This window comes from Exophiala aquamarina (assembly GCF_000709125.1).
Source record: "Exophiala aquamarina CBS 119918 chromosome Unknown aczIA-supercont1.1, whole genome shotgun sequence".
Classification (NCBI taxonomy): domain Eukaryota; kingdom Fungi; phylum Ascomycota; class Eurotiomycetes; order Chaetothyriales; family Herpotrichiellaceae; genus Exophiala; species Exophiala aquamarina.
The window spans coordinates 5,197,088-5,208,871 of NW_013550587.1; the positions used below are offsets into that span (position 1 = coordinate 5,197,088).

General features: G+C 49.8%; 4 protein-coding genes across 4 annotated transcripts; 2 read left to right on the top strand and 2 right to left on the bottom strand.

The window, feature by feature from the left end:
• Positions 1–670: 670 nt before the first annotated feature.
• Positions 671–1,330, top strand: A1O9_01816 (uncharacterized protein; the record flags this gene model as incomplete). Its single annotated transcript, XM_013410974.1, has 2 exons — positions 671–833; positions 894–1,330. The coding sequence occupies exon 2, from the start codon at positions 1,022–1,024 to the stop codon at positions 1,328–1,330; it is 309 nt and encodes a 102-aa protein (XP_013266428.1). The 5' UTR covers positions 671–833; positions 894–1,021.
• A 2,810-nt stretch (positions 1,331–4,140) lies between these two features.
• A1O9_01817 (uncharacterized protein) lies at positions 4,141–7,501 on the top strand. The gene is made up of 2 exons (XM_013410975.1): positions 4,141–5,463; positions 5,510–7,501. The coding sequence occupies exons 1-2, from the start codon at positions 4,171–4,173 to the stop codon at positions 7,244–7,246; spliced, it is 3,030 nt and encodes a 1,009-aa protein (XP_013266429.1). The 5' UTR covers positions 4,141–4,170; the 3' UTR covers positions 7,247–7,501.
• Positions 7,502–8,807: 1,306 nt separating this feature from the next.
• A1O9_01818 (uncharacterized protein) lies at positions 8,808–9,056 on the bottom strand (the record flags this gene model as incomplete). Its single annotated transcript, XM_013410976.1, has 1 exon — positions 8,808–9,056. The coding sequence occupies one exon, from the start codon at positions 9,054–9,056 to the stop codon at positions 8,808–8,810; it is 249 nt and encodes an 82-aa protein (XP_013266430.1).
• A 564-nt stretch (positions 9,057–9,620) lies between these two features.
• Positions 9,621–11,197, bottom strand: A1O9_01819 (uncharacterized protein; the record flags this gene model as incomplete). Its single annotated transcript, XM_013410977.1, has 2 exons — positions 9,621–9,638; positions 9,692–11,197. The coding sequence occupies 2 exons, from the start codon at positions 11,195–11,197 to the stop codon at positions 9,621–9,623; spliced, it is 1,524 nt and encodes a 507-aa protein (XP_013266431.1).
• Positions 11,198–11,784: the final 587 nt, after the last annotated feature.

Genomic DNA, 11,784 nt, shown 5'->3' on the forward strand with positions numbered 1-11,784 from the left:
TCTAGATGACTTGCATCAATGAGCATAGACCATTGTGAACCTGTTGGACGTCCGGCTCAAGTTGTAGTTCACTTCTTCGCGCCGGCAGGTATGCATGATTTTGTTGTTGGGCACAAGGCTAGGCTTGGCATCATTGGGATTGGACGTGTGATTGGCCAGCCCGGCGGCTATCCTAGACATCACACTTCGTTTCACGTTTCTTGCCTCGTCTCACAATCCGCCCTGACTTCCAATAGTACAGCATTTCTCTCTCGCTCTCGCTAATGTCTGGCCGTTATGGGACCTCTTCGGAGCAATGACAGAGGCAGTGCAATTGTGGGTGCGGCCGTTGGAAGTAGCGCCGTAACTTGATGTGCAAACGCTGAGGTCAATGACTTAAGGTGAGTTGTGGCCAGCACAACTGCAGTAACTGAAGTCTCTTCCCAAACCCAAGCATACCATAACTACCTTGAGGTGCACCGGTCTGCCCTCATCCTCATACCTCTGCATGAGAGTCCTTGTGCTTCATCATTCGAACCCTTTCGTTACCCAACAACCTGATCTCCCGTCTTTGTACGGCGGAATCCTGCTTTTCGTAATGAACGCTCCAGCTCGTCTTCTTCCTTGGTGTCTTACCCTGTATTTATGCTTTAGCTCCCTGCCGAACTTGGGAGTTCGCGCACAAGCTGGGGATGGTGGCGCCACAGAGGGTCTCCAACCCGGCAGCTTGGGCTCCGACCCAACGAACTCCGAAAGTGCAGCCTCTGCGGGCCCGGATACAGGCTCCGCAAACTTGAGCCATGGTGCAGTCATCGCCATCGCAGTTGTGGTTAGTGTTACAGTCGTCCTCGGCAGTGAGTAGAACTTCCTTCCTTGAAAATCCATGAGAATGCCCGCTGATTGGTGTTGTTCAGCGACCACCGCTGTTCTATTCTTCCTTGCCAAAAAGAGACAATGGAAGATCAAGGAGGGTCTTCGTCGGTCAGCACGCAGGGTCACAAGTGCAGTTAAAGCCGTAGCGACACCGCTCACCCCGAAGAAAATGACCTTCTCCCCACTGGAGAAGAAGATGCACGATGCCGAAACCAATAGCAAATTGAAGAAAGCCAATTCACAGCACCGCGCTGAGCGTATGAAAAAGCAGCCCAATCGTCAGACTCGAGACGTCGAAAAAGGTCTTCCAGATGTGGCGGTGAAGGTCGAAAGGACCTCAGACGAGTCTTCGAAGACCCCCTTGCCTAGGAGAGAGAGCAAGTCGAGGCCCCGCCCACCCAATGTCAAGATCCCATCCTCAGCCTTTGAAATGGATAGCCCAAAGACACCTGTATGGAAGAAGGTATTTGGGCGGTAACGTTTCATTCGACCACATATCAAGTTGAGAGAGGCAATGAGGAAGAGACTGTAGATGGGTCTGAGGTCTGAATTGTAATATGTTCAATTGCTGCGACTACGAGGAGTCAATGGTCTTGAATAAGAGGGTACAGTATTGAGGATTTGTTGTTTTTGTCGACTTATCCCTCCGAAGGATGACACTTAAGATTTGGGGATGGTCTGACTGGGAAGGTTGGGACTTAGGTATGAGTAGATGATAGCATGAATATACCACCTACTCCACATTCATCGCGCCAGCTGGCTTTGCATTTACCTTTTACATCATCAACGACTTCGTTACTCTTGCGTGGCCGTCTAGGGAGATCCGTGAGTAAGCGCACTAGTACATATATGGCTTCTCCTACGATGTTATCCCACCCTCTGGTACTAGTTTGTAAGGAGATTCGCAAGTTGCTAATTATTGTAGGGGGATTAGCCGGATATCCTTCAAATGTATTGGATCTGTCAACCACATTCAATGCCAACGAGTCCAAGAAACGCCCTCTGCTCGTTCACAAGCTCTAGGCTTCGACCATGGGCGAAAGAAGCCTGCACCAATTCACGTAGTTCACTGAACCGCCATGAAAACATGCCGTTCCCAGCATTGGGAATAACACTTTTAGTCAGCCCGAAAATATGAGAATGTCCTTGACCTCGCAGTTGCTTAGTCGCCTCGACGGAGATCGTATATGCCCGCCAGGCCCGCTGTGGCCAAGCTCAACATGGTCGAACCGCCAGAACCGACCTCATAGTGGCCATCGGGGATCTGTTTCATCTGCATATGGTACGGCATGTGCTTGAACGCCCCCGGAGGAGACTGCATACAATCGCGACTTCGCATATATCTTCTACAGTTTCGTTTCTTTTCCAATCTTTGGGGCAGACCCAAGTCCGCCGGGTTAAGTGACTGGCCATGCCCCTCACAGAAGGAAGGTTCAAGTCCATCCATTTGAAGTCTTACCATGGTCTGCTTGATCTCGGCAAAGGCATCCAGGCACTATACAAGCGGAACGTCTCGTCGACGAACCTCGTGTATCGTATTTCGGATACACCTTACCTCGAAACTTACCAGTGAAGCCCAGGACATAGCAGAGCAAGGATGTTGAAAGACAACTGCCCACTCACACAGATCCTCATTTGCATTGATTTTGTCTGACTAGGCAAACGATTCGTCGCTCCCTTCAGATAAGATAAGTACTAAGGAATGCAGCTTTCCGTGCCCTGACGAAAGCACCATCTTGGTATCACTCTTCCAGGGTTTCAGAATGATGCGCATCATATCTCCTTCCCATTCCACTCAAAATTGAAGAACCATATTCAGCCTCGAAGAGATGGATGTACTCTCTTCTTCCTTGCCTGTGCTTGTGAGGAATCTCGGACCGGGAATTCTTCTGTCCGACCCTAGCTGCGTACGACGGAAAGCGTAAGATGAGCATCAACGCGCATTGCTGGAAGGTGCGAATGTGAAATGAAGAGCGAGGCCCAACGCGTCCCTTCCCGTTCTCACCGAATCACCTTTCACGCACACTGATCCTTCTTGCCTGTCTTGTCCGTTTCATGGCCATGGTAACTTCAACCATGTTACACCCGACCCCGTCGTGCGTTTTGTCGTGCGTGATTTCGTCAGTCTTTGTACCTTTTCATTCCTGTCGACTTCTCTGTGGCCTCTTCCACTGCACAGGGTCATGAGTAATCCTTCTGCCTCAGGAGGGCACCAGTCCGTGGCCCAAGTCACCGATGAATTCAATGACGGAAGTCGAAGCAATAGGCCCGAAAATAGACATGATCAACACCGAGGCATCAATCTTGAGGTAGCCCTCGAAAACGACGAAAATCAAAGCCCTCGATCTACAAATGGTTTCTCTGAAGCCTGGGAGGAAAGCCCCACCTCCAGAGATTTGTTGCAGCAGAGGGGAAATGCCACCATTTTTGACCAGAAAGCAATTGCACCGAGCAATTTCTTCCATCGTCCGAGCAGCTCTGGAAGCATAAAGGCACCGACAACGTTTTGCTTCGAACCAGCACACAAGCCAAAGCACTTCCACTTGGGACGAGGGATTGCTAAGCCCGTTCAAGACCTCCAGCTAAAGGTGGGCCTTGTTGCTAATGAGCAAGCGTTATTTGCTATTGCCGAAGAGTATGACTCTATTAGCGTTCTCACCTGTCTACCCAGTGCTAATATCCTTGTACAGAAAGTCTACTGAGCCTGCCGAGAAACCTTTCGACCTGTTGAATACTGGTAGCGTCGAACCTCCCTCAGTTTGCGACGAAGCTGCGCTTTCACATAAGCAGCATTCAATTTCTTTCAGGCCTACTTCTGGAAACCTGGAGCAAGAAGAAGACAGTCCTGATGCATGTGCTGTCGAGACACCATCGGAGCACCTATCTTGCAAGGTTGTTGAGTATTTGGATGACGTGGTGCATTGTTCTGGGACCTCAGAAAGGCATTCATCAGCAGCAGCAGCGCCGCCGAGCATTTCAGAAGGAGCTATTTGTTTACACGAAAAGCTGGACCTCTCACCGATGGTAAAGACTCCTCCTCAGGATATACGCGGAATAACACCACACACTCAACAGGCGTTTATCGTCGACAACCACATCCTGAATGTTGGGGCGAATTCACCCTCCACTGCCACCGGTACAATCGAAAGACACCGGTCCAAAATTCCTGGAAGACGACCTTCACGTCCATTAGGAGTTGTCAAGACTCCAACAAACCCGCGGCTTCACCACCCCATGTTACGGGGATTCTCAGGACCTCGAAAGGAGGCTCCTTGCTCTGGGCAGGTACCTTCTGAAGAGGATTTGTTGTACCTGCTCATGTCTCGATCCAGGGAGACTACAAAATCTATACGAAAGTTGGAATCAATTGAGGAACAGAACCGCCTGTTATGTGAGGAAAAGATTCTGTCGGAAGCACGTCTTGAAGAGGCTGAAAATGCTCAACGTCAACTGTCCGCAAAACAAGCTATAGCTGACCAGTATCTGGACACCTTCAAAGAAAAATACTATAAATTGAAAAATTGGGCGCTCGAAGCAAACAAAGACTGTGAAATTCTGCAAAACAAGTCTATCAATCTCCGCCAGTCCCTTGCAGAACTTACAAATGAGAGGGATGATCTACGCGCGCGTTTGCAAGATCTGGACAACGTCCAACAGAAAAGTCTTGGTCAGATGGACAGGATGCGTGGTCTCGTCAACGATGTCAGGCAATTGGCAATAGTCAACATTGCTGATTTCAATCGGAAGGATGGAGTGCTTCAGGCAAAATGCGAGCACCTCAGAAGAGAGCAGGCTAGATGTGAGAAGCTGGAAGCCCACATTGCCCAAATTGGACGACATAAAACCAGACAAGACCAGAGATTTCACGACGACAGAGACAGACAAAACAAGTCTTTGCGAGAAATCTTTAGTGAACTGACCAGACTTGCTGTCAAGGATGCCGGAATGAACTCGGAATCAAAAGAAATCCTCGAGTCTGTGAAAGCATGCCAGGTGCTTCTCAAGGATGAATCAACATTTGGTCCGAAATTGGCTCAAATTAAAAACAACATTGAATCCGTGACCGAATTAGTCAGTTCACGCCTTAAATCAGCGGTTGGAACGCTAAGGGAGGATGTCAAAGACCAGATAGCGAAGTCTCTAACTACCGCAGAGACAGAAAAAAGCCGGGAAGCTCTCCAGGCAAGCAACGCCGAGTTAGTAAAGACAAAGGAGGAGGCTGCTCGGTTGGCGCACACAATTGAACATTCCAAGGTCATTATAGAATTACTTCGCAACGGCAAGCAGGTCGCTGAAGATCGGGAGGCCTACTTGAAGAATAACACAGAAAAGTTAATCGAGGCGCTCTCTGAAGGTAGGGGAATTGCCCAAAAGCAGTTCAACCATCTGAAAGACACAAATGACGCCCTTCAAACTAAGTGTCAAGCTGCAAACGCTAAAGCAGCAGAATACAAGGTTCAAAATGATGATCAGTCAGGGCAAATCAAGCTTCTTGAGACGCAAAGGGATGAGCTTCAGAAAGAGAAGGACAACATTGCCTGGCAATTTCGCAATCTTATGGAGGAAATGATTCTTTTCAAAGAGACTACGAGCAGAGAGATGAATGAAAAGGTAAGGAACAAACATGATCAAAATTTCGAGTGACTAATTTTTTCAGGCTAGTCAATCCAAAGAGCAAATTTGTAAGTTGAGGGCAGACCTGGACGAGCAGACTCGTGTACGACAACAGATCGAAAGGGAGTCGACGAGTATGAATGAACAGTTTTCAAAGGTTCAAGAAGAGCTCAAAAAGTCTCAGAGCACATCAACATTGGCTCTTCGCGAGAAAAATGATATCGAAAAGCGTCTGGCCAAGTTGCAACAAGGTCTGTCGAGGGCTCAGGAGGATGTACGCTTGCGTGACCAGATGCAGCTTGACCTGGCTACCAAGTCAGCAGAAATCAATGACTTGAAGAAGAGCCAATACCAGTATGAGCAGGTCAAGCAGGAGCTAGTTTCGCAAAATGAGGCAGTATTTCAGAAGACTCAAGAAGCCAAAGCACTTGCCTCTCAGGTCCAGAGCTTGCAAAATCATACGCATAAACTGGAACAAAAAGCACAAGAGAGAGACATTTTTGCAGAGGGTAAAGCGCATCTCGAACGAGAGACTCACGGATTAAGACAAAAGCTTGATGGTATGCAACATCTTCGAGGTCAACTAGAAGATCAGAATGCTCAGCTAGAAGAATCTCAATCCGCGCTCAATAAGGCCAAAGATGATCTGTCACGGATGCGGAAACTTGAAGAGGAGAATAAGTCGCTCAAAGACACCTTGGAGTCCATGAGTGCCGAGCTGACCATTACAAGTGAAGGAATCCGGGAGCTGGATGCCTTTCGGCACTTGCTCAGTGATAAGGAGGAGAAAATCCGCCGGGTCGAAGAAGAGTTAGCGACTTACACCTCCAAATCTGAAGAATTTGTCAAGTCCAAGGCAGCTCTTAAAATCAAAGAGAATGAGTTGTTACTGCTGCGAGATCGGCTCTCTGCGATGGAGACTGAGGAGACTCCAAGTAAGCCAACTCAACCTATCCGACGAGCCGCCAACCGATCTGCACAGAATAGCAGTCCAAATCAAAGTGATTCTCGACCCTGCTTACAGTTCAATGAGGAGGAAATGAGCCCAATCCAAGCAACCGGGCTTACTGTTACCAACGCTCTGATCCCACCACAAATGTCTTTGGGTTTAGCCACGAGCTCACAGAGCTTTGTTGCCGACACTCAACCAGAAATTCAAGAGACTCTCCAGGAAGTCCCGGACTCATTCCAACCTCAACGCCAAGATCTGGAGACGCTGGGCTTACTTGATTCTGGAGATACTTCATCATTGAGTGACATAGCCAATCCTTTCGAGAGAGATGAGTATCTGGGGGACGAGCGCATAGCTTACCTTGAAGAACCTGGGACTTCTCTTCCCTCATCTCAGGGTGGGGGCATGGGTGCCCGATCAACAGCACGCGTGGAGTCGACCACTCAACCTCCGCCATCAAGCTCTTATGGGTCTCTAAATGAGCAAATGCTTCTAGACATCAGCCCCCATACCGAACTTCAACTTGAAACAACGACACCCCCTCGAAGGCTTGGCTTCGCCCGGAAACCCCAGCCGATTCGAACTGACAGAAGAGATATCGAGGTTGAGCGAAACAAGGTTTCCATACAAAGAGGTTCATCTGAGTTAGCAAAACCAAGACCTGAACGACTTAATAGTGAATTTCAGACTAAGCAGCAACAGACCAGGACCGCAAAATCACCAGTCGAAAGACCAGAGACACCAAGGGACAGGGAGGCAACTCCATCAGTGGCACGTGAAAGATACCGACCGAACTCAGCGGCAAAGCGCAAGATGGGGCAGGTGTAGAGTGAAGATTACCAACTACCAAAACAAGCCAAGCGCGCAGCAGCAACCCTCGAAGTAAGAATACCAGGCACATCCCAGAACACCCAGAACACCTCGCGAAAGGATGGCCAGACACCATCAAGGAAAACGGTCACTTTCCGTCGAAGTAGTATTGTGGGTACGAACGCTCCAGCACCAGGCAAGGGGCAGAAGCCATCGAAGCCAGCTGGAAAAGGGTCACGTCAGGAAAGATACTCAACCCGGTTCGGTGCATAGCGCGGAGATCAACAAAAGCATTGTTTGCTCTTGGTAGTGGAAACGATAGTTCCATTCGCGAGGGGGAAATTTTCTGGCTTTGACTTTCTGGCTGCGATCTAGGGCCAGGCTCGAAAAATTGTTATTATACCGCACAGCCATCTCAGTACATCTTGAAAGACCGGGCAAAGACTCTCATTAACATGCCGATGACAACCTGCTATTGCGAACGTACAATGGGTATTTCACAGTTAACATGGAATAACAACAAGACGGGAAGCGTGGCAGAACCGATCTATTAGATTTGTGCGTACGATAACAGAGAGAGATATTGAGCTCGTCCGATAGCCCATTATTTCTTAGGACAACCGATTCATTCTTATAGAGTGACATTTGTAGGAACAAAAGATGTCTCAACTGCTCATCGATATTTGTCGTGCCTATTATGCCCGTAGAATTATAGATCTATCGTTTCATCGGATGGTATCTATCAAATTTTGGTGTTGTTACAGAGTGGTAATGGTATGATCAACCGACTAGTCCGCAATTATTTCCCAGCGACCATGGAAAGACCCGAACAATCTTTCATTTCATAGGGGTCCAAGACTTCCGCGGGCCAGCCAGATACATCGAGCCAAGCGTCGCTGAAGACTGGGTAATAAGTGCACATGAAAAGGGAAATTGGGGCGCTATAACGCGGCTTAGTAGTAGTGGCCGTCGTGGTAGCAGTCCTCGAGCAGTTGTTGTGTTTGTAACCTGTGTCTGCGTTGATGACCCGTACCCTGGGCGGGAGATCCATGGAAGAAAGGGATTGACACCTTGACGCCGTCGCCTTCCCTCTCTTTCGTGCAATGGAGAAAATCGAAAAGCAACGTCGAAAAAAATGATCACGGAATGGCGTTGCACCCCCATTTTCTCCCTTTGCATCGCTTACACCCTCCCAGCCGCGCTCCGTAATGCACCGATTTGCCCTTTTTGTTGCCGCTCTGTCGATTGGTGAAAGGCAGAATAGCTTGTGCTAATGTCGCCCAGATCAAGTCTCGTTCAGATTGTAATCGTTCCACCGCGGCCCTCGCTCTCTCTCCTCCGCATTGATGGCCTGGCCGTGTCTCCTCACCGGGAGCGACACGCGCCTCTTCTCAGACAAAAAGCCCCCTGGCCTTATCCGGCCATCACACTGAGTCGTGCGTGGCGTGGCAAGACCACTGGGCGGCCGGCCTCAGGCCACCAAGGGCGCACAACCTGCATGGACCCAGAAGCACTCAAGCGAGGCCTCGACATATGTTTCTGAAGACCCGCCCCGACGTTCGCGTCACGCTGGTGGGGGTCAGTTCTTGCCGCGCTTCTGCTCCAGGAACAGGACCTGCTTCTTGACGACCGGGTCGTATTTCAACATGCTGAGAGGGCGGGAGGTTCGTGGCCGCACCATGGTTCGGTAGTATCCCGTCATGGCCATGCTGAGGAGCCGCACGGCGATCGTGCGGGATTTGGCTGTTGCCTGAGTTAGTTCTGTACAACCAGGAGGGCGTGGGAGGCGTTCGCGGAGAGTGGAGAAGGCGGAAAGACGGACAGTCATGGTGCAAAGGGCCAAGGTGGACGAGAACGTACCTTTTTTCGCCATCGTGCAGCTACCTCTCTCCGAGTGTAGATGCTTTGATTGAGATTGTGTCTGTGATGAGCTGTTATGCAATTGTCTTGGGATTGAGCTCAAGAATCGAAGTTAAGGCTGGGTGCCAAGCCCGGACTTAGTCCGGGCACTACCGTACGAAATCACATGCGCTCGACTCGGAGCCATTATGTAAAGGGATTCCTGTGAGTACCTGCCACTCACGGAAGTCTCATGAGGCTATCAAAGAGTCGGATTGACACCTAACAAATATTCTATGTATCAGACAACATGCATATTGGAAGTTAGTACAGCACAGACCCCTCGATCTGCACGGATAGCGCTGTACATCCTCATGCAATGGCACTGGAAGGGCATCTTAGCATTGATTGATGCTTCCGGACTGTGCCCCAGATAAGTCCACTGTAAAGATGCACAATGCTTTCGATGCTTTGCACTGATCATTCTACCACGCAGAGTATGTCCAACGCATTGCCAACAGATCGGTGAAATCGAGCTTCGAATCCTTCCCAATCACTGCAGTAGGGGATCCTGGAAATTGTTAGCAAAGGTAGCAGCAAATGCATAGAGGGGATCGAACTGACCCTAAAGTGCTTCTGGCTGTTGTTCTGCTTCTCCAGCTTAGCTTGATATCGATTCTGAGTACGTAGTTCTCTCTGTTTACTTCTGACCTCCTGGGAGCGGACATCTTTCCGTTGCTGGGCAGTAACTCCCAGCATTCCTGCCTCATCACGTCTCATCAGGCTGTTTCGGATAGACGTCGCCGGTACCTCGGTATCCTCCATATCAGCATCCGAACTTGCCTCTTCTATCAGTCGTTGAGCGCGCTCCATTCGCTCGGCTGCTGTGGGATAAGAATGAAGGTTTTGCCGGTAATATTTTCGCAAGTTTCGATGGCCAGCAATACGACCACTGGGCAGATGCATCTCGTGTTCGTCATAAAAGACAGCATTGTTGTGATTATGCGCACGGGAATGGTATCCATCAACCAGCTTGTGGGGCCGTGAATCTGCATTTGAATGATGCCGATGTAGGGGAAGTCTTTGGTAAGATGATGTTCGATCGTCAATGGGGACAGATGCAAGATCGTTGGTATCAAGTGACGAGAAGGAAGAGTCAGTCTCCCAGCCCTCGTCTTCCTGAGAACTCGCGAGTTTGACGCCCCCATTTGTTCTCGATTTCCCCTCATCTTCATCCATGTTGGAATCGCCATCAACATCGGAATATGTGCTTGAAAAGTCATAGAACTGGCCCATCTCTACCATCTCTTCTTCTGATTCGAAGGCAATCTTACAGTGTCCCTTGTCTCGCATGTGAGTCTGGACGGCTTCGGCATTATTCCTCAACTTGTGACACCATAGGCATTCAAAATTCTGGAACACTTTGGCGTGTATATAGGATAGAAGACCTTCAGGATCTACTAGATAAGTTTGCTCTGGTATGAAGAGGCCATGAATCTTGGTCATATGTGCCACACTCAGCTTGATGTTTGGTGAGTCGTAGTTGCAGAATAGGCATCTGGATAGAGGGATGGATGAGACTTCAGGCTTCTCCGGCGAAATGGGATGGTCGGCCCGAGGATCTGTGTCCGGCGGAGGTGCGGATGGTCTTCGTGTAATTGCAGGTACCTCTGCAATAGATGTATCTTTCATACCCGCCACTACCTTTTCAAATTCTGCCTCCGCTTCAGGATCTCGGGGCTCTGAGTCGGCAGTAGACCCGACAACGGAGTGGTTGTCACCACGTGAACTCCTTCCGCCGCCCAGTTCTCGGGTCTTGTGTGCTCTGCTCAAGATGTGGTTCTGGTATGCGTTCTCACTATAGTAGGTTTTCTGGCAGATCGGACATGTCCTTGCAAAAGCAGCCTGTGCTGCAGCTGCAGTATTGGTCGCTTGGGCGGCAAGCACCTTTTCATTGTAGTCTTCTGTGGAAACAGCAGGGAGATCGGCCAGCCTTCGCTTCAAATTGTAACGGTGCCAGTCGCTTCGCATGTGTGTGCGTTGGGCATCACTATTGCGGAATGCCACCGCACAGGAATTGCAGGTGTAGGGGTGGCTTTGAGAGATGTCGGTAGGCTGCGTGGTCGACATGGTGGGCGATGGGGGAAAGGGGAGATGAGGAAGGGACTGGAAGTACACAAAATAGTGGAGGTTTATGGACAGATGAGTAGAGTCCTGGATCTGTAATCTGAATCTGAGTCTGTGGCACACAAAAGGAGTGTGGAAGGTGGGATGTGAAGACTCAAAGACCCAAGAGGGGGACTCGGAAGTGGCGCCTCTGGCGGGAGCAGTGGTGGCCGTAGGTAATTGTACTGACAGGTAATTAATTAGTGGGTCCTTTGCCTCTTGGGTGCCTCTGGGTGCCTCAACGCTGCTTGCCTCTGCAACGAACGAACGGAACGGATGGGGAATTAAATGAAAATGACGTTGATTGTGGGCGGCCCATGCCCGCACCCTGGCCGCATAAAAAGCTTCATTATTAGCCTCGAGACAGTTCTGTGCCATCCCACGTGCAGGGATCAGCACCCCCCCCTGCCAGGCATGGCTGTTTGGCGAGCTTAACTTCCGCCCAGCTCAACAAAGCGTGGATCAGTCACCAGGTTCATCGCTCAGCCGCTTCGAAGAGAGGTCGAGGGGCAGTTAATGGTGAATACCGAGAGATAGTCCAGGTTAGAGAG

Excerpts from the sequence above, each read along its gene's own strand:
- A1O9_01817 (XM_013410975.1), top strand. The coding sequence starts at position 4,171 with ATGTCTCGATCCAGGGAGACTACAAAATCTATACGAAAGTTGGAATCA. Across the intron at positions 5,464-5,509 it reads GCAGAGAGATGAATGAAAAG|GCTAGTCAATCCAAAGAGCA; the intron begins GTAAGGAACAAA and ends TAATTTTTTCAG.